At 38.7% G+C, this 24,095-nt stretch overlaps 1 protein-coding gene across 3 annotated transcripts in view; it reads left to right on the top strand.

Annotated features, from left to right (window-relative positions):
• Positions 1-24,095, top strand: part of SLC25A17 (solute carrier family 25 member 17) — a 51,019-nt gene that overhangs the window by 5,571 nt on the left and 21,353 nt on the right. Inside the window, exons 2-5 of one of the 3 annotated variants that reach the window (XM_073213917.1) lie at positions 11,205-11,380; positions 19,853-19,913; positions 22,022-22,088; positions 23,438-23,589. In XM_073213917.1, the coding sequence (XP_073070018.1) occupies positions 19,868-19,913; positions 22,022-22,088; positions 23,438-23,589 (265 nt within the window). In that variant the 5' untranslated portion in view covers positions 11,205-11,380; positions 19,853-19,867. The remainder of the gene's footprint in view (positions 1-11,204; positions 11,381-19,852; positions 19,914-22,021; positions 22,089-23,437; positions 23,590-24,095) is intronic. The other 2 variants (XM_073213918.1, XM_037006898.2) reach the window with 2 other exon arrangements.

Genomic DNA, 24,095 nt, shown 5'->3' with positions numbered 1-24,095 from the left:
AAAGAAATCATAATGGATAGAAGAAAATATTCAGAACTGAGTGATAATGCAAATAGTCCATATTAAAACATTTTTACAGTGAAAACTATAAATAATCATTGAAAAAAAACCCTGAATCATTGGAAAGAAATTCCATGTTCATGGACTGGAAGACAATAGTGTAAAGATGGCAGTATTTCCTAAAAGGATCTACAGATTCAGTGCAATCCCTATCAAAATTCCAGTTTGCTTTTTTGCAAAAATTGATAAGCTGATCCTAAAATTCATATAAAAATGCAAGGGGACTGAAGAGAACCAAGATGGTGGCATGAGTAGAGCAGCAGAAATCTCCCAAAACCATATATATTTTTGAAAATACAACAAACACAACTAATCCTAAAAGAGAGACCAGAAGACACAGGACAACAGCCAGACTACATCCACACATGCAAGAACCCAGCGCCTCGCGAAGGGGGTAAGATACAAGCTGCACCCCGGCGGGACCCGAGTGCCTCTCACCCCAGCTCCCTCCCCCTGGGGGAGGGAGAGAGAGCCCAGGACTGCTAAACACCCAGCCCCAGCCATCCGCACCAGAGCGCAGACACACAGTGCGTGTGTGGGGTGCTGGAAACTAGGGAAACGGCAGTAAGACCTGTGACCGGTTTTCCGCAGCCGGCGCACCTGGGACAAAGAAAAGCGAATGCTTTTTGAAAGTCTTAAAGGGACAGGGACCCCACAGCTGGACGGAAGCATCCCAGGACACTTAGCCCAGCAGCTGGGAATCACAGGGAACTCTGGGCACCCAAACCCCCGCAGCGCAGCGGCCCCTCACCGTGATAAACAGCCTCCCACCTGTTCCCCCTCTGACGCGGCTCCACCATATTGGAGAAGCAACCTGAGGCAGGCCACGCCCACAGCAACTGCAGCGCTAAACTCCATAGCGGCTGGGCAAGATCAGAAGCCCCATCTGCACGCATGTAATTGTAGATTAATGACAACAAAATTAATTAATTAATTTAAAAAAATGCAAGGGATCCAGAATAGCCAAAACAATCTTGAAAAAGAACAACAAAGAGTATTCATACTTACCAATTTCAAAACTTTCAGAGCTGCAGCAATGAAGCGTGTGTCGTAATGGCGTAAGGACAGGTAGAACTGAGAGTCCAAAAGTAAACCTTCAAATTTGTGTTAATTGATTTTCTGGCAAGAATGCCAACACACTGATGTGGAAAGAATAGTCTTTTCAATAAGTGGTGCAGGGACAACATGCAAAAGAATGAAGTTGAATCCCCACGTGACAAAAATTAACAACAAATCTAACTGTATGAGCTAAAACTACAAAACTCATAGATGAAAGCATAGGCATAAATTTTCATTTTATTGGATTAGACAGTGGTTTTGTAAACATGAGACCAAAAGCACACATAATAAAATAAATAAGGAAATTGGACTTCATCCAAATTAAAAACTCTTTGTGCTTCAAAAATGCTAACAGGAAAGTGAAGACAACGGAATGGGAGAACATATTTCTGTATCATATATCTGGTAAGGTCTAGTATCCAGAATAAAGAATGCTTACAGTTCATTAATAGGAAGGCAAACAACCCAATTAAAAAATGGACAAAGTGAGGCAGATGTTAGTGAGACATAGGTATATAGAGTTCAAGGCCCCAGTAAGGTGCAGTCAGAAGGGAACTAGGGTCAAGGCTCTGCAATAAACAAAAAGCCACATCTGGACATGTGGAAAATCCAGCCTGAGAAACGAGTTTTCTGATCCCATTTTGCCCTAGAAACAACCCCAGCCAATTATGTAAACCTCCTCCTTTTTGTGTTTATAAGTTCCTCAACACTGCTGCCGTAGCGGCATCTTCCCTTGAAGCCCCTCCCAGTTGCCGGGAGTCCTTTTCCTTTCACTCGTTCATTCCTCATTAAAAGCTTTGCTGGTAGCTCCGTGTCTGTCAGCTTCATTTTTCATCACCCTCAGGACACTATCCTGGGAAGAACAGTAACATCTCCACCAGTAACAAAAGGATTTGAATAGATATTTCTCCAATGAAGATATGCAAGTGGCCAATAAATAGATGAAAAGATGCTTGACAGCATTAGTTATCAGGGACATGCAAATCAAAACCACAATGAGATACCACTTCATACCCTCTAGGATGCCTGTACTCAAAAGGACAGATAATAAGTGTTGCAGGGATATGGAGAAATTAGAAACCTCATAATGTGCTGATGGGAATATAAAATTGTACAGCTGATGTGGAAAACTGGTAGTCCCTCAACATGTTCAACATAGAGTTACCATATCACCTGGCAATTCCACTCCCAGAGAATTGAAAAGATATATCCACACAAAAACTTGTACAGTAATGTTCATAGCATAAACATATAGTGGAACTATATGAACATATAGTTCATAAAGCCAAAAGTGGAAGCAGTTCAAGTCCATAAACTAATGAAAGGATAAACAGCATGTGTTGTAGCCATACAATAGAATACTTTTCACCCATAATACAAAATGAATTTCTGATTCTGCAGTGTAAGAAACCAGTCATGAAGATTGTGTATTATTTAATTCCATTTATATGAAATATCTAGAACAGGCAAAAGAAAGACAGAACATAGATTGGTGGTTACCAGGATGTGGGAGGAAGACAGAATGAGGAATGATTGCTCATGGGCATGGGTTTCTTTTTGGGTTGATAAAAATGTTCTTGAGTTAGATACTGGAAATCGTGGCACAACTGTGTGAACATATTAAAAACCACTGAGTTATAAAGAAAAGGAAAACTTGTCAGATACAGCTAGGATACCTAGAGGGAAATGAATAACCCTTAAATCAAGTTTGGAAAAGAAGAAAGACTTAAAATTAATGAGCTAAGCATCTGTCTCAAGAACCCAAAGAAAGGAAAAAGGAAGTAACAAAGGTAGAGAAGAATTTAATGAAATAGAAAATACAAACACAAAATATCCTGGCATGTAGTGTGTTTGCAGTAGAAATTATTTGTTGACAGTGAAAATTAGATTATGAAAATAAAATGATATGTAATCACATATTGTTGGAAAAATAATGATCTCACCCACCCCTAACAAATAAAAATCTGTGAAGTCATAGTATAATCATTATTATCTTAAAGGTGAGGAAATATACTATATTCTAATGACTTCCAAATCCACATTTCTATCCCAGAATTTCCTGAACTATCTGCTGGACATCTTCAAGTAGAATTCTTTAAGGCACTTTAAATTCAGCTAATACAAAGCCAAAAATCACTCTCTCTTGCCCCCGAATTGCTCCTCCTGCAGTGTTTACCATCTCAGTTAACGACAACACTGTCTACTTGATTCCTTAAGCTAGAAACCTGGGAGTCATCCTTGCAATTCCTCTTCTTCCTCTCGTATGTCTGTCCAATTTGTCACTAAAATAGTCCTTAATAATACCTAGCTAGCAAAAGCTTTTTACTTGCCCCCCCGCCTACTCTACAGGCTTCATTCCGCTTGATTTTGCTCTCTGTATTCTGACAATAGCCTTTGCATTTCCAGAATGATCGACTAACTTTCGACTTTACACTTGCTTCCCCTTTCAGCATCCTATTAGATGTTCTTCATCGACGATCTAGTATCCCTGTCATAAAAAAAAAATGTCTCTAATAAATTATTCCATCTAAGGTGTTAGTTATAGGCTATCTTGAGTGATTTACCTTTAAAATAATTTCCTGGAGAGGATGGTGGCCAACCCAAAGGTATTGTGATATGTATATTTTTTAATTTTGATATCATTAATATACAACTGCATGAGCAACATTCTATTTACTAGATTCCCCTCATTATGAGGTCCACACCACATACCCCATTACAGTCACTGTCCATCAGTGTAGTAAGATGCTATAGAGTCACTACTTGTCTTCTCTGTGCTATACTGCCTTCCCCGTGCCCCCTGGCCCTACATTATGTGTACTAATCGTAATGCCCCGTTTTCCTCCTTATCCCTTCCTTCCCACCCATCCTCCCCAGTCCCTCTCCCTTTGGTAACTGTTAGTCCATTCTTGGGTTCGATGAGTCTGCTGCTGTTTTGTTCCTTCTGTTTTTTTTTCTTTGTTCTTATACTCCACAGATGAGTGAAATCATTTGATACTTGTCTTTCTCCGCCTGGCTTATTTCACTGAGCATAATACCCTCTAGCTCCATCCATGTTGTTGCAAATGGTAGGATTTGTTTTCTTCTTAGGGCTGAATAATATTCCATTGTGTATATGTACCACATCTTCTTTATCCATTCATCTACTGATGGACACTTAGGTTGCTTCCACTTCTTGGCTATTGTAAATAATGCTGTGATAAACATAGGGGTGCATCTGTCTCTTTGAAACTGGGCTGCTGCATTCTTATGGTAAATTCCTAGGAGTGGAATTCCTGGGTCAAATGGTATTTCTATTTTGAGTTTTTGAGGAACCTCCATACTGCTTTCCACAATGGTTGAACTAGTTTACATTCCCACCAGCAGTGTAGGAGGGTTTCCCTTTCTCCACATCCTCGCCAACATTTGTTGTTGTCTTTTGGGTGGTGGCCATCCTAACTGGTGTGAAGTGATATCTCAATGTGGTTTTAATTTGCATTTCTCTGATGATTAGCAGTGTGGAGAATCTTTTCATGTGCCTATTGGCCATCTGAATTTCTTCTTTGGAGAAGTGTCTGGATCCTCTGCCCATTTTTTAATTGGATTATTTGCTTTTTGTTTGTTGAGGCATGTGAGCTCTTTATGTATTTTGTATGTCAACCCTTTATCGGATATGTCATTTCTGAATATATTCTCCCATACTGTAGGATGCCTTTTTGTTCTACTGATGGTGTCCTTTGCTGTACAGAAGCTTTTTAGCTTGATGTAGTCCCATTTGTTCATTTTTGCTTTTGTTTCCCTTGCCCGGGGAGATATGTTCATGAAGAAGTTGCTCATGTTTACATTCAAGGGAGTTTTGCCTATGTTTTCTTCTAAGAGTTTTATGGTTTTATGACTTACATTCAGGTCTTTGATCCATTTATGACTTATATCCAGGTCTTCCATCCACGTTTGTGTATGGAGTTAGACAGTAATCCAGTTTCATTCTCTTATATGTAGCTGTCCAGTTTTGCCAACATCAGCTGTTGAAGAGACTATCGTTTCCCCATTGTATATCTATGGCTCCTTTATCCTATATTAATTGACCATATATGCTTGAGTTTATATCTGGACTCTCTCTTCTGTTCCACTGGTCTGTGGGTCTGTTCTTGTGCCAATATCAAATTGTCTTGATTACTGTGGCTTTATAGTAGAGCTTGAAGTTGGGAAGCGAGATTCCCCCTGCTTTATTCTTCCTTCTCAGGATTGCTTTGGCTATTCGGAGCCTTTTGTGGTTTCATATGAATTTTAGAACTATTTGTTCCCGTTCATTGAAGAATGCTGTTGGTATTTTGATAGGGATTGCGTTGAATCTGTAGATTACTTTGGGCAGGATGGCCATCTTAACAATATTAATTCTTCCCACCCAAGAATTTCCACTTACTAGTGTCCTCTTTAATTTCTCTTAGGAGTGTCTTGTAGTTTTCAGGGTATAGGTCTTTCACTTCCTTGGTTAGGTTTTTCCTAGGTATTTTATTCTTTTTGATGGAATTGTTTTCCTGATTTCTCTTTCTGCTAGTTCATCATTAGTGTATAGGAATACAACAAATTTCTATGTATTAATTTTGTATCCTGCAACTTTGCTGAATTCAGATAATAGTTCTAGTTGTTTTGGAGTGGATTCTTTAGGGTTTTTTATGTACAATATCATGCCGTCTGCAACAGGGACAGTTTGACTTCTTCCTTGCTGATCTGGATGCCTTTTATTTCTTTGTGTTGTCTGATTGCCATGACTAGGACCTCAAGTACTAGGTTGAATAGGAGCGGGGAGAGTGGGCATCCTTGTCTTTTCCTGATCTTAGAGGAAAAGCTCTTAGCTTCTCGCTGTTAACTATGATGTTGGCTGTGGGTTTGTCATATATGGCCTTTATTATGTTGAGGTACTTGCCCTCTATACCCATTTTGTTAAGAGTTTTTTCATGATTGGATGTTGAATTTTCTCAAATGCTTTTTCAGCATCTATGGAGATGACCATGTGGTTTTTGTCCTTCTTTTTGTTGATGGATTTTCAAATGTTGTACTGTTCTTGCATCCCTGGGATGAATCCCAGTTGATCATGGTGTATGGTCCTCTTGATGTATTTTTGAATTCAGTTTGCTAATAGTTTTTTGAGTACTTTTGCAGATAGTGTGATATTTTTAACTGCTTATTTCACACTGGTATAACATCAGTGAAAGGAATATTAGAAGTGATGTGTTAAATAATAAAGTTTGTTAATGTACCATTTTTCATATTTAATGGCATGTTTATAACAGCAGTTCTCAAACTACTTTGTTCAGGATTTCTTTATACTTTTACAAATTACCACAGACTGTGAAGAGCTTGTTTATTCAGTTATAGCTGTTAGTATTTACTGTATGAGAAACTAAAATTGAGAAATCATTAAAATACTTGTTAAAAATATTAAACTGTTACATGTTAACATATATAACTTAATTAAAACTATGTTTTCCCCAAAGTAATAGTAAGAAGAGTGGCATTGTTTTGTATTTTTGCAAACCTCTCTAATGTTTGACCTAATAGAAAATAGGTGGATCCTTTTAACTGCTTCTGCATTCAATCTGTTACAATATCACATATCATGTAGCCTGTGGAAAACCTCACTACACACCTTGAGGAAACAAGAATTTTAGGCAAATAACATCTTATGTAGTATTCTTATGAAAGTAGTTTCGATCCTGCACACCCCTGAGAAGGGTCTTGTGACTATCAAGGATCCCTAGACCATACTTTGAAAATCCCTAGGCTGTATTATTCTCTTGTACTCTGATATCTGTTTACTTTTTTCTCCACTTCAAAACAAAAACTAACACATGCTAATTGTTTTAAAAAGTTAATTATGCAGAGATACACAATAAGTGAAATGGAGCCACCTTTAATTCCTTCTCCTCATATAATCACATGATTTTCTTGCTTGATTTTTCCAGATTTTGTATGTGTGTGTTTGTATGGTTTGTGTGCACTTTTATAAATAGAAGACTAAATTTAAGTCATTTATGTCTTGAATCAAAGAAGTTAAGAACTGAGGAAGTACAGTGAGCGGTAGAACTAGAAGTCCAAGAGGTCTAGATTCTGACTCTGCCTCTGCCACTCCAGTTTTGGGCAGACCCCTTAACTCTTAACTACCCTCGCCCAGACTCCTCACTTCCCGGGTGAAGGGACTCCACTGTTAGGTGGTCTGTCAAAGCTTCTCCAGCCCAGGAGCCATTGTGTGATGTAGGAATTAATTTGTTTTCCCAAACAATAGTTATATGACAAAGGCAGGTGGTAGAATGTTGACTAAAAATGTTTGGTTTGGGGGACATGCTAGAAGGGTGTTTTTCTGGAAATGGATTTCTTTTAAACTGTAATTGTTGTCAGCAATAGAATTCCCACTCAGATGGTTAGAATTCTGTGGTACTTAAAATAATGGATTTATTTTTATGCCTCTGTATTTTGTGCCTTCTAATTTTACATGAACAGGCAGCCTAGAGAAAAAAAAAAACACTGAGAATTTATGAAAAGAGGACTGTAATTCAAATTTTGAAAAATTATGTGCTTATCTAGCTTGGCATAAGACTTGCATATAAAATATTTCCCTTCAGGTAACAGCTGCTTATGCAAACAGTCATCTGTGTGTTGTGTGTTTGCTTGGGGAGAAGACAATTACAGCAAGTTCCCAATGTACAGAATGCTGTGTTCCACATTTACCTTTAGCATTTGGAATACATTTTCTCATAGGTATTAAGTTTACTTGTAGGTGCATATAGTTCTACATTCATTAACAAGTTCAGGGCTTATGCTATACCATTTATGCTGGGTTTCCAGACTAGTCCACAAAAAAAATGTATGATGCGTAAGATAGATTTCATATTAGTACCTTTTTTTTTCTTTTTTTTACTAATTTTTATTTCTGTAATAGTAATTTGTTGAAGTTTTATAATAGTGGTTAAGAGTGTGGACTCTGGAGCCAGGCTGCCACTTAGAACTTTTTTAGGAAAGTTGTAAAATTTCTTAGTGTCTTTGTTTCCCCATCTATAAAGTGGAGAGAATAATACTGCTTGAATCGTCAGGTTGTTGTGAGGATTAATTTTTTAGTTCAGGTATAATTCATATAACATGAAGTTAATCATTTTAAAGTGTACCATTCAGTTGTTAGTATATCCACCATATGGTACAGCCACTACCTCTGTCACATTTCAAAACATGTTGAATGGATAAGCAAAATAAAGTACATATACACAGTGGACAATTATTCGGCCTGAAAAGGACTGTACATTAAAACGTTATGTCAAATGAAAGAAGCCAAACATAAGAAGTCACATGTTGCATGGCTGCTTTTATATGAAATATCAGGGTAGCTACATCCATATAGACAGGAAGCAGGTGAGTGGTTATTAGGGCTGAGTGGGGACAAGGGGCATGCCTGCCTGATGGGTACTGGATTTCCTTTTGGGGTGATGGAGATATTTTGGAATTTGATAGAGGGGGTGGTTGCACAACATTGGGAATGTACTAAATGTCTGAAATGGTATACTTTAGAACAATTAATTTTATGGTATGTGAATTCCACTTCAATTAAAAACAATAATAAAGCTCCTTGATTGCTTAAACTGGCAAAAAATCCTTAGGCAACCAAAGTCAAAGATCCTGCTTAATCCTGTGGGTCTCTACTTTTCTTTCTGGCCCTAGGGGTTTTCCCTTACTTTCCTGTTGGCTCAACTAAGCATTTAAAGTATATTTGTTATATTTTTTTTTATATTTAAAAAAGTGTTGTATTTTATTTAACAATTCTGGTATTTTGTAGCATATTGTCTAGGCTGCTGCTGTATTGCTCGAAATGGAAGCCTCCGTTTCACCTTTACATTTTCAACTCTCAAATTAAACTTAGGTTTCCTAACAAAGCCTAGAATAAATTGTGTGTGTGTGTGTGTATCCTCTCCTTAAATAGGGCAAAATTGGTGAGCTTTTCTTTCCTCCGCCACACCCCTCCTCTGCTTACTGATGGTGGCCTCCAGGGACTATGTTGCAAAGGTGACATGGGCTTGTGGCAAGACATGACAGTGGCTGGCCTTCTGGGCTTGGAGTTTCCTCTTCTAGGTGTTCCTTCTCATTCTAGGCAAGTTCAGATTTCCATTCTCACAGTTACTGCCTGGGACTGGACTGCCTGACTTCAATTGTCATGGTAGCCAGCTAGTCAACTGGAAAGTCACTACAACCAGAGCTGCCTTCTGCTTCCCAGTGCTTGTCTCCACCATTTGTAATAATCCTGTTGAGCTTTCTTTTGCTGCTGTAACAAATCACCACAAACTGAGTGGCTTCAAACAACACAAATTTAATATCTATAGGTCAGAGGTCTGATGCAGATCTCACTCAACTAAAAATTAAGGTGGCAGCAGGGTTATGTTTCTTTCTGGAGGCTTGGTGAGGGCAGACGAGGAGGAAGAATTCATCTCCTTGCCTTTTCCAGCTTCTGGAGGCCCCTCCTCTATTCAAAGCTAGCAGCGATGGGTGGGGTCCTCACATTGCCTCACTCCCACCTAACTTCTGCCTCTCTTCAGTTTGTAAGCACACTTGTAATTACATTGGACCCACTCAAATAACCCAGAATAATCTCCCTATTTTAAAGTCAGCTGATAAGCGACCTGCCATGTAATGTAGCATGTTCACAGGTACTAGAGATTGGGACATGAACTTCTTTCAGGGGCCATTATTCTGCCTAACACACCTATCTTCTGTGTGTTTTGGCCTGTGATTTCTTCTTTCAAAACAGCCTCACTCTACATTCCTCTTAATTTCTGGCCTACCAATCAGACCCCTTTGTTTTTCTACACAACAGCACAACACTTTTATATATAAATCTTTTCTTTCATTGCTGGTGATTGGCATGGGGAGGAGGCAGTCACTGGTTTTCAGTTCACCATCTTGATGTAATCTTTCCAGTACTAATAAGTTTTTGGAAGTGTTATTTAGTTTTACTAATCTGAATGTTGTATGCTAGTCCTTGAGGAGGTAATAGACCTTTCACCATTTGGACTAACCGCTCTCTTTATCTTAGTGTAAGATGTACTTAAAGATTTTAAGGTAGGTAGGGCAGAGGCTTCTAAGTTAGGAACCTCCTGGTGTCTATTTAAAGCTGGCAGTTAAGAGGAATGGAGGTAGCCTGGTTGTTTGAAAAAGTGGTTTTGAGACAGGACATTTCTGCCTGGAGATGTCTGTGCAGTACCCTGCATGGGCATGTACCATGCAATAGGAAATAAATGCCACAACCCTTAGTGAGCATTCTCCAGCTTTCCAGCCCCAACTTCTCTTGGAAATTGCCTGTAACATGAGCAAAAATAGTGAAAACAGATTTGTAGACTATAAACCTTTTTGGGTCCAGTGTTTCTTAAGATATTAAATATTACCTATTTCTTACTAGAAAAGAACATTTATGTTGAAGTCATCAAAAAAGCATAACGGAAAGTAGAGTGAATTTGATAAAGTTAATTAATGATCTATGATACACAAAGAGATGGAATGAATCTTACAGTCTGGTAGTAGAGACATATAAAAAAGTGCTGTGGGAACACAGGATTGAACAACCACTTGTAGTCTGTGGGTAGGGGGTGATAACATTTAATCTGAGTTTTGAAGAATACTAGTAGGACAGTACAGTGTTCTCCATTGTCAAGCAGGCTGATTTATTTTGACAGATAAGAGACCTCATGCATAGTTGTTCTTATCTATAAAGTTGACCTTTCCATTTGTTACCATGATTAAAATAATGTATGTAACCATTTTTAGATTAGTAACCTAAAAATTGATTTTATGCCTGAGAATATATGCCTGATTGTATATACCTCTTAGGCCTGAGACCCAGTGGGCCTGCATCTAGAGTGAGAACCGCAAACCCAACTGGAGATTTCATACATATAATTTCATCCCGAACTATATGCCTATAGTTTCTATCTGTCATAGGGTCTTATGAACAGAAAGACTGGTTGTTGGCTTTTTTTGTCCCCTGATAATGTTTGTCATTGTGTCACCTTGGATTGATTATAGAATTTTTAACAAAGAGATCATCCCTATTTTACTTAAAATACAAGCAAACAGGTGGAGCCAGGATGGCGGCGTGAGTAGACCAGTGGAAATCTCCTCCCAAAAACACATAGAGCTATGAAAATATAACAAAGAAAACTCTTCCTAAAATAGAGACCAGAGGACACAGGACAACATCCAGACCACATCCACACCTGCAAGAACCCAGTGCCTTGCGAAGGGGGTAAGATACAAGCCCCGGCCCGGCGGGACCCGAGCGCCCTTCCCCCCGGCTCCCGGCGGGTGGAAAGAAACCGGAGCGGTTTTTTTTTTTTTTGGCGAGTGCTTTTTGGAAGCCTTAAAGGGACAGGGACCCCGTTGCTAGGGAGGCAGGGTGGCGGGACCGGTGAGCGGGTGCCTGGGAGCGGCGCCTGAGGACAAAGAATATCGCGCGTTTTTCCCCTTTTTTTTCTCTTTTTGGAGAGTGCTTTTTGGAAGCCTTAAAGGGACAGGGACCCCGGTGCTAGGAAGGCAGAGCAGCAGGACCGGTGAGCGGGTGCCTGGGACCGGCGCCTGAGGACAAAGAACATCGCGCGTTTTTCCCTGCGGGACTGGTGGGCAGGTGCTTTTTGGAAGCCTTAAAGGGACAGGGACCCCGGTGCTAGGGAGGCAGGGCAGCAGGACCATTGAGCGGGTGCCTGGGACCAGCGCCTGAGGACAAAAAAAAAATCGCGTGTTTTTTTCTTTTTTTTTTTTCTGTTCCCTCTCTCATTGTTGCTGTTGTTGTTTTGGTTTGGAGAGTGCTTTTTAGAAGTCTTAAAGGGGCAGGACAGGACACTTAGACCAGAGGCAGGGAATCTGGGGATCTCTGGGCACTCTGACCCCCTGGGCAACAGGGAGCACAGAGGCCCCTTACGGAGATAAATAGCCTCCCGGCCGCTCCCCCTCCAATGGGGCTCCACCACTTTGGAGGAGTGGCCCCAGCGAGGCCACGCCCACAGCAACAGCAGAGATAAACTCCATAGCAAACCAGCAGGTAGCAGAAGCCCTGTCTGCTCACAGCTGACAAGCATAAGCCACTAGAGGTCGCTATTCTCCCAGGAGAGGAAGGCCACAAACCAACAAGAAGGGAAGCTCTTCCAGCGGTCACTTGTACCAGCTCTGCAAACTATCTCTATCACCATGAAAAGGCAAAACTACAGGCAGACAAAGATCACAAAGACAACACCTGAGAGGGAAACAGACCTAACCAGTCCTCCTGAAAAAGAATTCAAAATAAAAATCATGAACGCGCTAACAGAGATGCAGAGAAAAATGCAAGAGCAATGGGATGAGATGTAGAGAAAAATGCAAGAGCAATGGGATGAAGTCCGGAGGGAGATCACAGAAGTGAAACAATCCCTGGAAGGATTTATAAGCAGAATGGATAAGATGCAAGAGGCCATTGAAGGAATAGAAGCCAGAGAACAGGAACGTATAGAAGCTGACATAGAGAGAAATAAAAGGATCTCCAGGAATGAAACAACACTAAGAGAACTATGTGACCAATCCAAAAGGAATAATATTCGTATTATAGGGGTACCAGAAGAAGAAGAAAGAGGAAAAGGGATAGAAAGTCTCTTTGAAGAAATAATTGCTGAAAATTTCCCCAAACTGGGGGAGGAAATAATCGATCAGACCATGGAACTACACAGAACCCCCAACAGAAAGGATCCAAGGAGGACAACACCAAGACACATAGTAATTAAAAATGCAAGGCTCAAGGACAAGGAAAGAGTTTTAAAGGCAGCTAGAGAGAAAAAGGTCACCTATAAAGGAAAACCCATCAGGCTAACATCAGACTTCTCGACAGAAACCCTACAGGCCAGAAGAGAATGGCATGATATACTTAATGCAATGAAACAGAAGGGCCTTGAACCAAGGATACTGTATCCAGCACAACTATCATTTAAATATGATGGCGGGATTAAACAATTCCCAGACAAGCAAAAGCTGAGAGAATTTGCTTCCCACAAACCACCTCTACAGGGCATCCTACAGGGACTGCTCTAGATGGGAGCACTCCTAAAAAGAGCACAGAACAAAACGCACAACATATGAAGAATGGAGGAGGAGGAATAAGAAAGGAGAGAAGAAAAGAATCTCCAGACAGTGTATATCACAGCTCAATAAGCGAGCTAAGTTAGGCAGTAAGATACTAAAGACGCTAACCTTGAACCTTTGGTAACCATGAATCTAAAGCCTGCAATGGCAATAAGTACATATCTCTCAATAGTCACCCGAAATGTAAATGGACTGAATGCACCAATCAAAAGACACAGAGTAATAGAATGGATAAAAAAGCAAGACCCATCTATATGCTGCTTACAAGAAACTCACCTTAAACCCAAAGACAAGCATAGACTAAAAGTCAAGGGATGGAAAAACATATTTCAGGCAAACAACAGTGAGAAGAAAGCAGGGGTTGCAGTACTAATATCAGACAAAATAGACTTCAAAACAAAGAAAGTAACAAGAGATAAAGAAGGACACTACATAATGATAAAGGGCTCAGTCCAACAAGAGGATATACCATTCTAAATATATATGCACCCAATACAGGAGCACCAGCATATGTGAAGCAAATACTAACAGAACTAAAGAGGGAAATAGACTGCAATGCATTCATTCTAGGAGACTTCAACACACCACTCACCCCAAAGGATAGATCCACCGGGCAGAAAATAAGTAAGGACACACAGGCACTGAACAACACGCTAGAACAGATAGACCTAATAAACATCTATAGAACTCTACATCCAAAAGCAGCAGGATATACATTCTTCTCAAGTGCACATGGAACATTCTCCAGAATAGACCACATACTAGCTCACAAAAAGAGCCTCAGTAAACTCCAAAATATTGAAATTCTACCAACCAATTTTTCAGAGCACAAAGGTATAAAAGTAGAAATAAATTCTACAAAGAAAACATAAGGCTCACAAACACATGGAGGCTTAACAACATGCTACTAAATGATCAATGGATCAATGAATAAATCAAGATAGAGATCAAGGAATATATAGAAACAAATGACAACAACAACACTAAGCCCCAACTTCTGTGGGATGCAGCGAAAGCAGTCTTAAGAGGAAAGTATATAGCAATCCAGGCACACTTTAAGAAGGAAGAACAATCCCAAATGAATAGTCTAACATCACAATTATCGAAACTGGAAAAAGAAGAACAAATGAGGCCTAAAGTCAGCAGAAGGAGGGACATAATAAAGATCAGAGAAGAAATAAACAAAATTGAGAAGAATAAAACAATAGCAAAAATCAACGAAACCAAGAGCTGGTTCTTTGAGAAAATAAACAAAATAGATAAGCCTCTAGCCAAACTTATTAAGAGAAAAAGAGAATCAACACAAATCAACATAATCAGAAATGAGAATGGAAAAATCACGACAGACTCCACAGAAATACAAAGAATTATTAAAGACTGCTATGAAAACCTATATGCCAACAAGCTGGAAAATCTAGAAGAAATGGACAACTTCCTAGAAAAATACAACCTCCCAAGACTGACCAAGGAAGAAACACAAAAGTTAAACAAACCAATTACGAGCAAAGAAATTGAAACGGTAATCAAAAAACTACCCAAGAACAAAACCCCGGGGCTGGACGGATTTACCTCGGAATTTTATCAGACACACAGAGAAGACATAATACCCATTCTCCTTAAAATGTTCCAAAAAATAGAAAAAGAGGGAATACTCCCAAACTCATTCTATGAAGCCAACATCACCCTAATACCAAAACCAGGCAAACACCCCACCAAAAAAGAAAATTACAGACCAATATCCCTGATGAATGTAGATGCAAAAATACTCAATAAAATATTAGCAAACAGAATTCAACAGTATATCAAAAGGATCATACACCATGACCAAGTGGGATTCATCCCAGGGATGCAAGGATGGTACATCATTCGAAATTCCATCAACATCATCCACCACATCAACAAAAAGAAAGACAAAAACCACATGATCATCTCTATAGATGCTGAAAAAGCATTTGACAAAATTCAACATCCATTCATGATAAAAACTCTCAGCAAAATGGGAATAGAGGGCAAGTACCTCAACATAATAAAGGCCGTATATGATAAACCCACAGCCAGCATTATACTGAACAGCAAGAAGCTGAAAGCATTTCCTCTGAGATCGGGAACAAGACAGGGATGCCCACTCTCCCCACTGTTATTTAACATAGTACTGGAGGTCCTAGCCACAGCAATCAGACAAAACAAAGAAATACAAGGAATCCAGATTGGTAAAGAAGAAGTTAAACTGTCACTATTTGCAGATGATATGATACTGTACATTTAAAAAAACCCTAAAGACTCCACTCCAAAACTACTAGAACTGATAACGGAATACAGCAAAGTTGCAGGATACAAAATTAACACACAGAAATCTGTAGCTTTCCTATACACTAACAATGAATCAATAGAAAGAGAAATCAGGAAAACAGTTCCATTCACCATTGCATCAAAAAGAATAAAATACCTAGGAATAAACCTAACCAAAGAAGTGAAAGACTTATACTCTGAAAACTACAAGTCACTCTTAAGAGAAATTAAAGGGGACACTAATAAATGGAAACTCATCCCATGCTCATGGCTAGGAAGAATTAATATCGTCAACATGGCCATCCTGCCCAAAGCAATATACAGATTTGATGCAATCCCTCTCAAATTACCAGCAACATTCTTCAATGAATTGGAACAAATAATTCAAAAATTCATATGGAAACACCAAAGACCCCGAATAGCCAAAGCAATCCTGAAAAAGAAGAATAAAGTAGGGGGGATCTCACTCCCCAACTTCAAGCTCTACTACAAAGCCATAGTAATCAAGACAATTTGGTACTGGCACAAGAACAGAGCCACAGACCAGTGGAACAGATTAGAGACTCCAGAAATTAACCCAAACATATAAGGTCAATTAATATTTGATAAAGGAGCCATGGACATACAATGGCAAAATGACAGTCTCTTCAACAGATGGTGCTGGCAAAACTGGACAGCTACATGTAGGAGAATGAAACTGGACCATTGTCTAACCCCATATACAAAGGTAAACTCAAAATGGATCAAAGACCTGAATGTAAGTCATGAAACCATTAAACTCTTGGAAAAAAACATAGGCAAAAACCTCTTAGACATAAACATGAGTGACCTCTTCTTGAACATATCTCCCCGGGCAAGGAAAACAACAGCAAAAATGAGCAAGTGGGACTACATTAAGCTGAAAAGCTTCTGTACAGCGAAAGACACCATCAATAGAACAAAAGGGAACCCTACAGTATGGGAGAATATATTTGAAAATGACAGATCCGATAAAGGCTTGACGTCCAGAATATATAAAGAGCTCACACGCCTCAACAAACAAAAAACAAATAACCCAATTAAAAAATGGGCAGAAAAACTGAACAGTTCTCTAAAAAAGAAATACAGATGGCCAACAGACACATGAAAAGATACTCCACATCGCTAATTATCAGGGAAATGCAAATTAAAACTACAATGAGGTATCACCTCACACCAGTAAGGATAGCTGCCATCCAAAAGACAAACAACAACAAATGTTGGCGAGGCTGTGGAGAAAGGGGAGCCCTCCTACACTGCTGGTGGGAATGTAAATTAGTTCAACCATTGTGGAAAGCAGTATGGAGGTGCATCAAAATGCTCAAAACAGACCTACCATTTGACCCAGGAATTCCACTCCTAGGAATTTACCCTAAGAACGCAGCAATCAAGTTTGAGAAAGACAGATGCACTCCTATGTTTATCGCAGCACTATTTCAAATAGCCAAGAATTGGAAGCAACCTAAATGTCCATCGGTAGATGAATTGATAAAGAAGAAGTGGTACATATACACAATGGATTACTACTCAGCCATAAGAAGTGGAAAAATCCAACCATTTGCAGGAACATGGATGGAGCTGGAGAGTATTATGCTCAGTGAAATAAGCCAAGCGGAGAAAGAGAAATACCAAATGATTTCACTCATCTGAGGAGTATAAGAACAAAGGAAAAACTGAAGGAACAAAATAGCAGCGGAATTACAGAACCCAAAAATGGACTAACAGGTACCAAAGGGAAAGGAACTGGGGAGGATGGGTGGGCAGGGAGGGATAAGGGGGGGGGAAGAAGAAGGGGGGTATTAAGATTAGCATGCATGGGGGGTAGGGAGAAAGGGGAGGGTGGGCTGCACAACACAGAGAGGACAAGTAGTGATTCTACAACATTTTGCTAAGCTGATGGACAGTAACCGTAATGTGGTTGTTAGGGGGGACCTGATATAGGGGAGAGCATAGTAAACATAGTATTCTTCATGTAAGTGTAGATTAAAGATTAAAAAAAAAAAAGGAAAGGAAACAAGAAAGAAAGAAAAGGGGGATTACTCCTTGATAGGATAAACTATTGGTAAATCAAAGATCAACGCATGCTTTAAATATCCTTAATGTTGATCACTTAAAGGGTGTCAGATGATCAGCTATGGAGGTACTCTTTTCTGATAATATTCCTTTCTCTTAATAAAAAAAAAAAAAAAAAGCAGTTCCTGTGTGCTGACCTCCAATGAGTTCTGCACAGTGGTATAGAGGGCATGCCAAAGTGTGGGCAAAGGGTCTGTTTGTTTCTATGCAGAAGATCAAGGCCTACCTTGGATACCCAGAAAATGAACTAAGATACGATATGAGGAGGAGCTTCTGGCATCAGCACTCTCTGGAGGACTTGTGCCGGGGGATGATCATCAAAAAGCCTCCACAGGGATCTGGGCAATGCTGCGGTTGGGGCTGCATCCACCCCACCGTCTCCTGGACTTGCCATTGGAATGAGGAGGGAGATGTCTAGGCTGGCATGTGCATACAGTGAGACAACGAATTTGACCGGATTTGTACTGTTGGAACTCAACCAGGAGTTGGAAGGGGTGCAAGTTGTAGCACTCCAAAATCTCATGACTATAGACTATCTATGGTTAAAAGAACATATGGGATGTGAACAGATCCCAGAAATGGGCTGCTTTAATTTGTCTGATGGTTCAAGTACAGTTGGACAATATCCATCATATCATAGATAAATTTTCACAAATGCCTAGGGTGCCTAAATGGTTTTCTTGGCTTCACTGGAGATGGATGGTAATTATAGATTTGCTTTGTTTCTGTCACCGTATTCCTATTATGTTAATATGTGTGTGCAAATTAGTTAGTAGTTTAAAACCTATACATACTTAAGTTACTCTACAAGAAGATATGTCAAAGAAATAATCAATCCTCCCATGTTTCCTTCCATATGCTACCTCTATAGCTTTTCTTCTTTCTTCCTAATTACAACCCTTAAATAGAAGTCATGCCTCATATCGAATTTACCGAGTATCATAATTCCTCCAGGTGGTAAAGATACCTCGAGACAAGTGCTGGGCATAGAAGCCACAGGGCATAAATCTGCAAAGAAGTAAAAAGCTAACCTTTTCAAACAATATGGCTTCTCTCTCACTTACCAACTTTACATTTCCCTGTATGGCCCCGGAAGATGACTGGTTAGCCAGAGGCGGGTAAGATTCCTCAAGGGAGGAACAACCTAAGACAGGCACAGTCGCAGGGGGGCCATCAGGTGAGAAATTGGGGATCAACAGAGGTGAGGCTCAGAACCTCACCCCCCCTGCTTTGAGAGAAATCTGCATCCGTGGATGTCTTGCTGCCCTTGTCTAGCTTGGATTAATACTTAGTCCATAGGCACACACCTGATCATCTACATTTGCCCTCTTACAGCACTAAACTATGTTTTCTACCTTTATCTTGCATCTACCTACCACTGTAGCATTTTATTAAAAATAAAAATAATAATAATAATAAAGGGAGAAATGTGGGATCAACATATAAATCAAGTATAAAAATCAAACGAATATTCATATTTGACCTGATTGTTTATAGTTCATAATGCGTGATCAAAACCGAAAGTTTCTGTGATGACTGCCCTTGTACTGTTCACCATGTAGGAATTTATTCACTATGTAAGAATTCGTTCACCATGTAAGAACTTGTTCGTTATGCTTCAGAAGATTGGAGACTGACGAGAATTAGGCTTGAGATGGATTAATGATTCTACATTGAGCATTGACCCCCCTATACTGAATTTTATTGTTGTTAACAACCATTTGATCAATAAATATGAGAGATGCCCTCTCAAAAAAAAAATACAAGCAAACAAAACTCTTTTAAAGAACAACATGATCTTTAGACCTCTTTTACTTTGTAGTAAATATATTGATTAAGCACAGAAAATAGAAGTATGTATGTTTGATTTCTGTGTATTTTGGTTTCAGAGAGCATAGGAGCAGCAACTATAAAAGCTCAAAAATCTGTTTACCTGCTAGCTTTGACACGTGTCTTAGGCCCCCTAAGTTTCTTATCTCCAGGTACCCATACATTTTTTTTCAATATCAGAGAGAGAGAATAAAATTTCTTCTGGAAAATTAAATACTTCTATTTGTACATAACTATAGAAGTTTGACCAGTAATCATCTCAGTACATGAAAATACTGTATACATTTGTTCACTGAAAAATCTTATTTGACCCAGTGTTAATAATGAACTTTTGTTCATTTCAAAGTTGTAGCTCATCATTTTTATCAAACTGTAACAGCTAAAGGCCTTTCAAACTTTTCAGGGAAGTGTGACAGCGATGACTGTGTTTTTTCCCTTGGATACAGCTCGACTTCGGCTTCAAGGTGAGTGTCTTTTTTAGTCATATTCCTGTTCATTTGGTGTCAGGAAGTAACGTATTTCTCCACTGAATTCTAAATCAACATAAGATATTTTGTTTCATTAGAGATCTGCTGTTCATTTTCACTAACTTTAAATTCTGATTACCATTGCTGTTTCCTAATTAACAGGTGCTCAAGGGTGAGTCATAGCGTCAGCCATTTGCTAATCTGAGAGAACCTGAGTGGGTTTACATTGATAATTTTGAATCATTACAATTCTTTGTAATAAACAACATGACTTTTTAAAGGCACACTGTGGAGTTTCTCCTGGGGGCAGCTTTTCTCAGGAGAGAATAGAGAATAGGAAACATAGTTGAGCCAAATACCTATACTTACTGTCACTGCTAATCTAGACATGTAGTCCTAGTTCACCTCTTTCACTTTATAGTGCTGTGCAGATCTCTATAACTCCTGCTTGTTTTTTTCCTCACTGGTTTTCAAGTTGAAATTATAAACCTGTATCAGAACCTACATGAAGAGTTAAGAATAAGATTAGCTTTGATAAAGTAGTTCCTGTGTTAAAACCACTCCTACTATTTTTTTCTTTACAATATAAATTTTATTACATAAAAAAAAATAAAGTCATGTATCGCTAAGTTGTACAAACTTTTGGTAATTTGGCATCAATGCTTTAAAAAGTTTAAGGTTCTTAAAGGTCTCCATGCCCCAGCCCACCTAATCATGGTTTAGAAAGGTGGGGTCTAATCTCAATCCAGTTTTTTCAGTCAGAAGTCCTGAGGGATGTTGTGATCCCAGAGCCAGGCATAGACTAGTGTCTGACTGCTCAGGGTGGCTGATGAGCAGACCGTCATTGATTTGTTCATACATATTTATGGAGCACCTGGTCAGTGCCACACCCTGTTCTCAGAATGACTGCTGTTTTAAGTAAGAGTTTTGAGATACCTAAAAATTTCATATGACTCACAATCCAAAATGTATAAAAAGATACATACACAGTACAGTGAATTCACTATAGTCTGCCCCATCCCCCATTTCTGTCCCCTGCAGATGTCTTTATTAGTCTCTCAAATAGCTTCACACACTTTCTTTATGAAATAACAAGCAAATAATTTTTCTTAAATTTCTTCCTTTTTTAGACAAAAAGCGTACCTTTCACTCTCTCATGCATTTTTCACTTACCAGCGTATTTTTGAATGCCTTCCAAGTCAATGCATTGGGAGCTGCTTCATCCCTCTAGCTGTAGAGTGTTCAGTAGTGTGAACGCGCTGTAACCTGTTTACCCTTTCCTCTTTTGTAGATTCTTGGGTGTTTCTTCTCTTTTGTAAACTAGACTTGTTCCTATGTCATTTTGTTCCTGTAAGTTCTATGGGATAAATTCCCAGAAGTGAGATTGCTGGATCAAAGGATTAATTTTTTTTAAAATTTTGATAGTTATTGTCAGATTGCCTACTATAGGGGTTTCTTCATTTGCCATCCCATGAGCCATACAGGTGTAATTTTAATTCTTAATATTCTTCATACATGGGTAGAAAATTTGAAGTTAATAGAAGTAGGTTTTGTTTGCAGTGAGAATGCCAGAAAGAGCAGAGTTCTCATCCTTTTGAGACCTTTTATTTTTTAGATCAGGAAACAGCACAGGCTAAAACTTTGGAAACTTGAGTTTTAATCCCAGTTCTGCTGTCAACTGCATGTGTCCTTCACAGCTTTTGTGTCATAACCTCTGTAATGAGGAAATGTCATTTATTACCTCTCTACTTTGTAAGATGTTCAGATAAAAATGAGAATATATAACTTCAAAAAAAGACAAGAGAGCCTTATGAAATGTAAGAAATAAATTTTTCCTGTCACATCTTTTACTTTGGAAATTAGTTATTGAGTTAAAATACCTTATGGTTCATTAATAACAGATGGAAAGCCAAGCAATCTACAGTAGGGAATTTAGCGCATGAGACACCAGAGGATCATTGAATTCTGAGGCAAACTCGGGAGCTCAAAGTATAGTGTGGGAGCTCACTCAGGGGGGGCAGATGGCATTTCAGGGAAACTTGCTGATCTGAAGATGATTTTCAAAGGATTAAGAATTAAATGATTAAATGTATATTCTCTTGTAGTTGATGAGAAAAGAAAGTCCAAAACTACACACATGGTGCTCCTGGAGATCATTAAAGAAGAGGGCCTGTGAGTACTGCCTCATTCATCCCTGTAAGACAGAGCAGCTCGTTAGGAGAGTCGTGGGCTTCCAACACACTTCCACTTACTTTCTACCCACTCTCATAGCCTAACAGTGTTGGGAGTTGTAATTGCCTGACTTGCAGATACACAGTTGTTTTCATTTCATTTCCAAGTTCTGTGGTTGCCCATTTTGACTCTTGACCATAGAGTCTTCCATAAAACCAACATCTTGTTTTATGTACAGTAATCCACAGAAGGTATAGTTGTTTAGTTCACTCCTATCATATGCATTCAGACATATTGTATACTTTTTAAAAAAAATTTTATTTGGGAATTCAAATTTACAAAAAGCTGCAAAACTGAAAATAGTACAAAGAATACCAGTGTATTCTTTACCCGGATTTCACCTTTTATTAGCACTTTTCCCCATTTGTTTTACCATTTGTGCTCATACTTCTTCCCTCCTTCCTCCATCCCTCCCTGCTTCTCTTTATTACACATTCACATGTACACACCACACACAAATTTTTTCAGAATTATTTGGGAACAAGTAACATACCATACATCAAGCCCTTTGCCCCTATAATGTTGATATTTTTAAAGAACATAGTACCACTTCCCTTTTTTTAAACAGAATGTTTCTCATTTTAAGTTTGCCTCATGTTTCTTCATGAGTAAATTGAAGCTATGAGATGATTCTTGGCATTACATCTGGAGTCACATATTATCCACCTACCATTGGTTAATGATTTCTGAGATTCGAGTTAGCCACCAAATAATTTTATTTTCCTCTCTTGCAACTATAAACAATCTATGAGGAGGTACTTTATTTAGTACCAATATAAACTCAGAAATTTGTCTTTTTCAATGGTTTATAGTTGATTGCTATACTTTTTTATTTTGGGGCTCAAATTGTCCCAGGTTTGGCCACTGGGAGCCTCTTCAGTCTGGTTCCTATGACATTATAACATGTTCCCATCACTTTTTTTTTTTTTTGCATTTATTTTCTATATACACTTCATTTAAAATGTTCTTACCCTACAGTAATGTGGATGATGTTGTATGAACTAACAGCCATGAGGAAATTGTCTTTAATTTTACATGGCAATTTACTAATTTAAAAGGAAATCAGTAAATCAGTCATTGATTGTTTCTTTGATATTATTAACGCTTGAAAAGATTTCTTAGTTTAAGCATTCTTCAGAAAGTAAGGTATGTGTACTGTTCAGAGTACATTGTAGTGTAGGAATGAACTTACAGAATATATGAATGATGATCAGCCTTTCCTAGGACTTTCCTATTTCTTAGGGCTTTTGTCCAGCATCTTTACTTCATTTATTGTGTTTTTCTTGTAGCCTTGCACCATATCGGGGATGGTTTCCAGTGATCTCCAGTCTCTGCTGCTCCAATTTTGTCTATTTCTACACTTTTAATAGCCTCAAAGCAGTCTGGGTTAAAGGTCAACGTTCTACTACTGGGAAAGATCTGGTAGTTGGATTTGTTGCAGGTAACAAAGTTTTCTGAGTACAAAATGTTTTGATATTGCAGTCCGTATGTCCTCTGAGAGGTTATTTTAGCACCGAGTTTTGCTACAAAGAATGTAATTCATTTTCTGATTTGGCTGTGTAAGTGTGTGTGTATGTGATAATAACACATAACATAAAATTTGCCATTTCAACAATTTTTAAGTGTACACTTCAGTAGTAAATCTATTCACATTGTTGTGAAACAGCTCGCCGGAACATTTCAACTTACAAAGATATATGTAAGATACGGAGCAGTTATCGTATCTATAGGTATGTATTTACATACATATATATATATATATGTTATATATAAGATAATGCATATGTTATAATTATTCCTCTGTGTGTGTATAAAGATTATATATATGTATGATGCCTGCTTTTATGGAGTGTGTGTATGTGTGTGTGTGTGTGTGTGTGTGTGTGTGTGTGCATATTCCCCCTAGCTTGTGGATACTCAGTAAATATTTGCTGAGTGAACAAAATA

This window comes from Manis javanica, chromosome 10 (genome assembly GCF_040802235.1).
Source record: "Manis javanica isolate MJ-LG chromosome 10, MJ_LKY, whole genome shotgun sequence".
Classification (NCBI taxonomy): Eukaryota; Metazoa; Chordata; class Mammalia; order Pholidota; family Manidae; genus Manis; species Manis javanica.
Note: the sequence above shows the minus strand (reverse complement) of the source record. Positions and strands in the feature narration are given on the sequence as shown.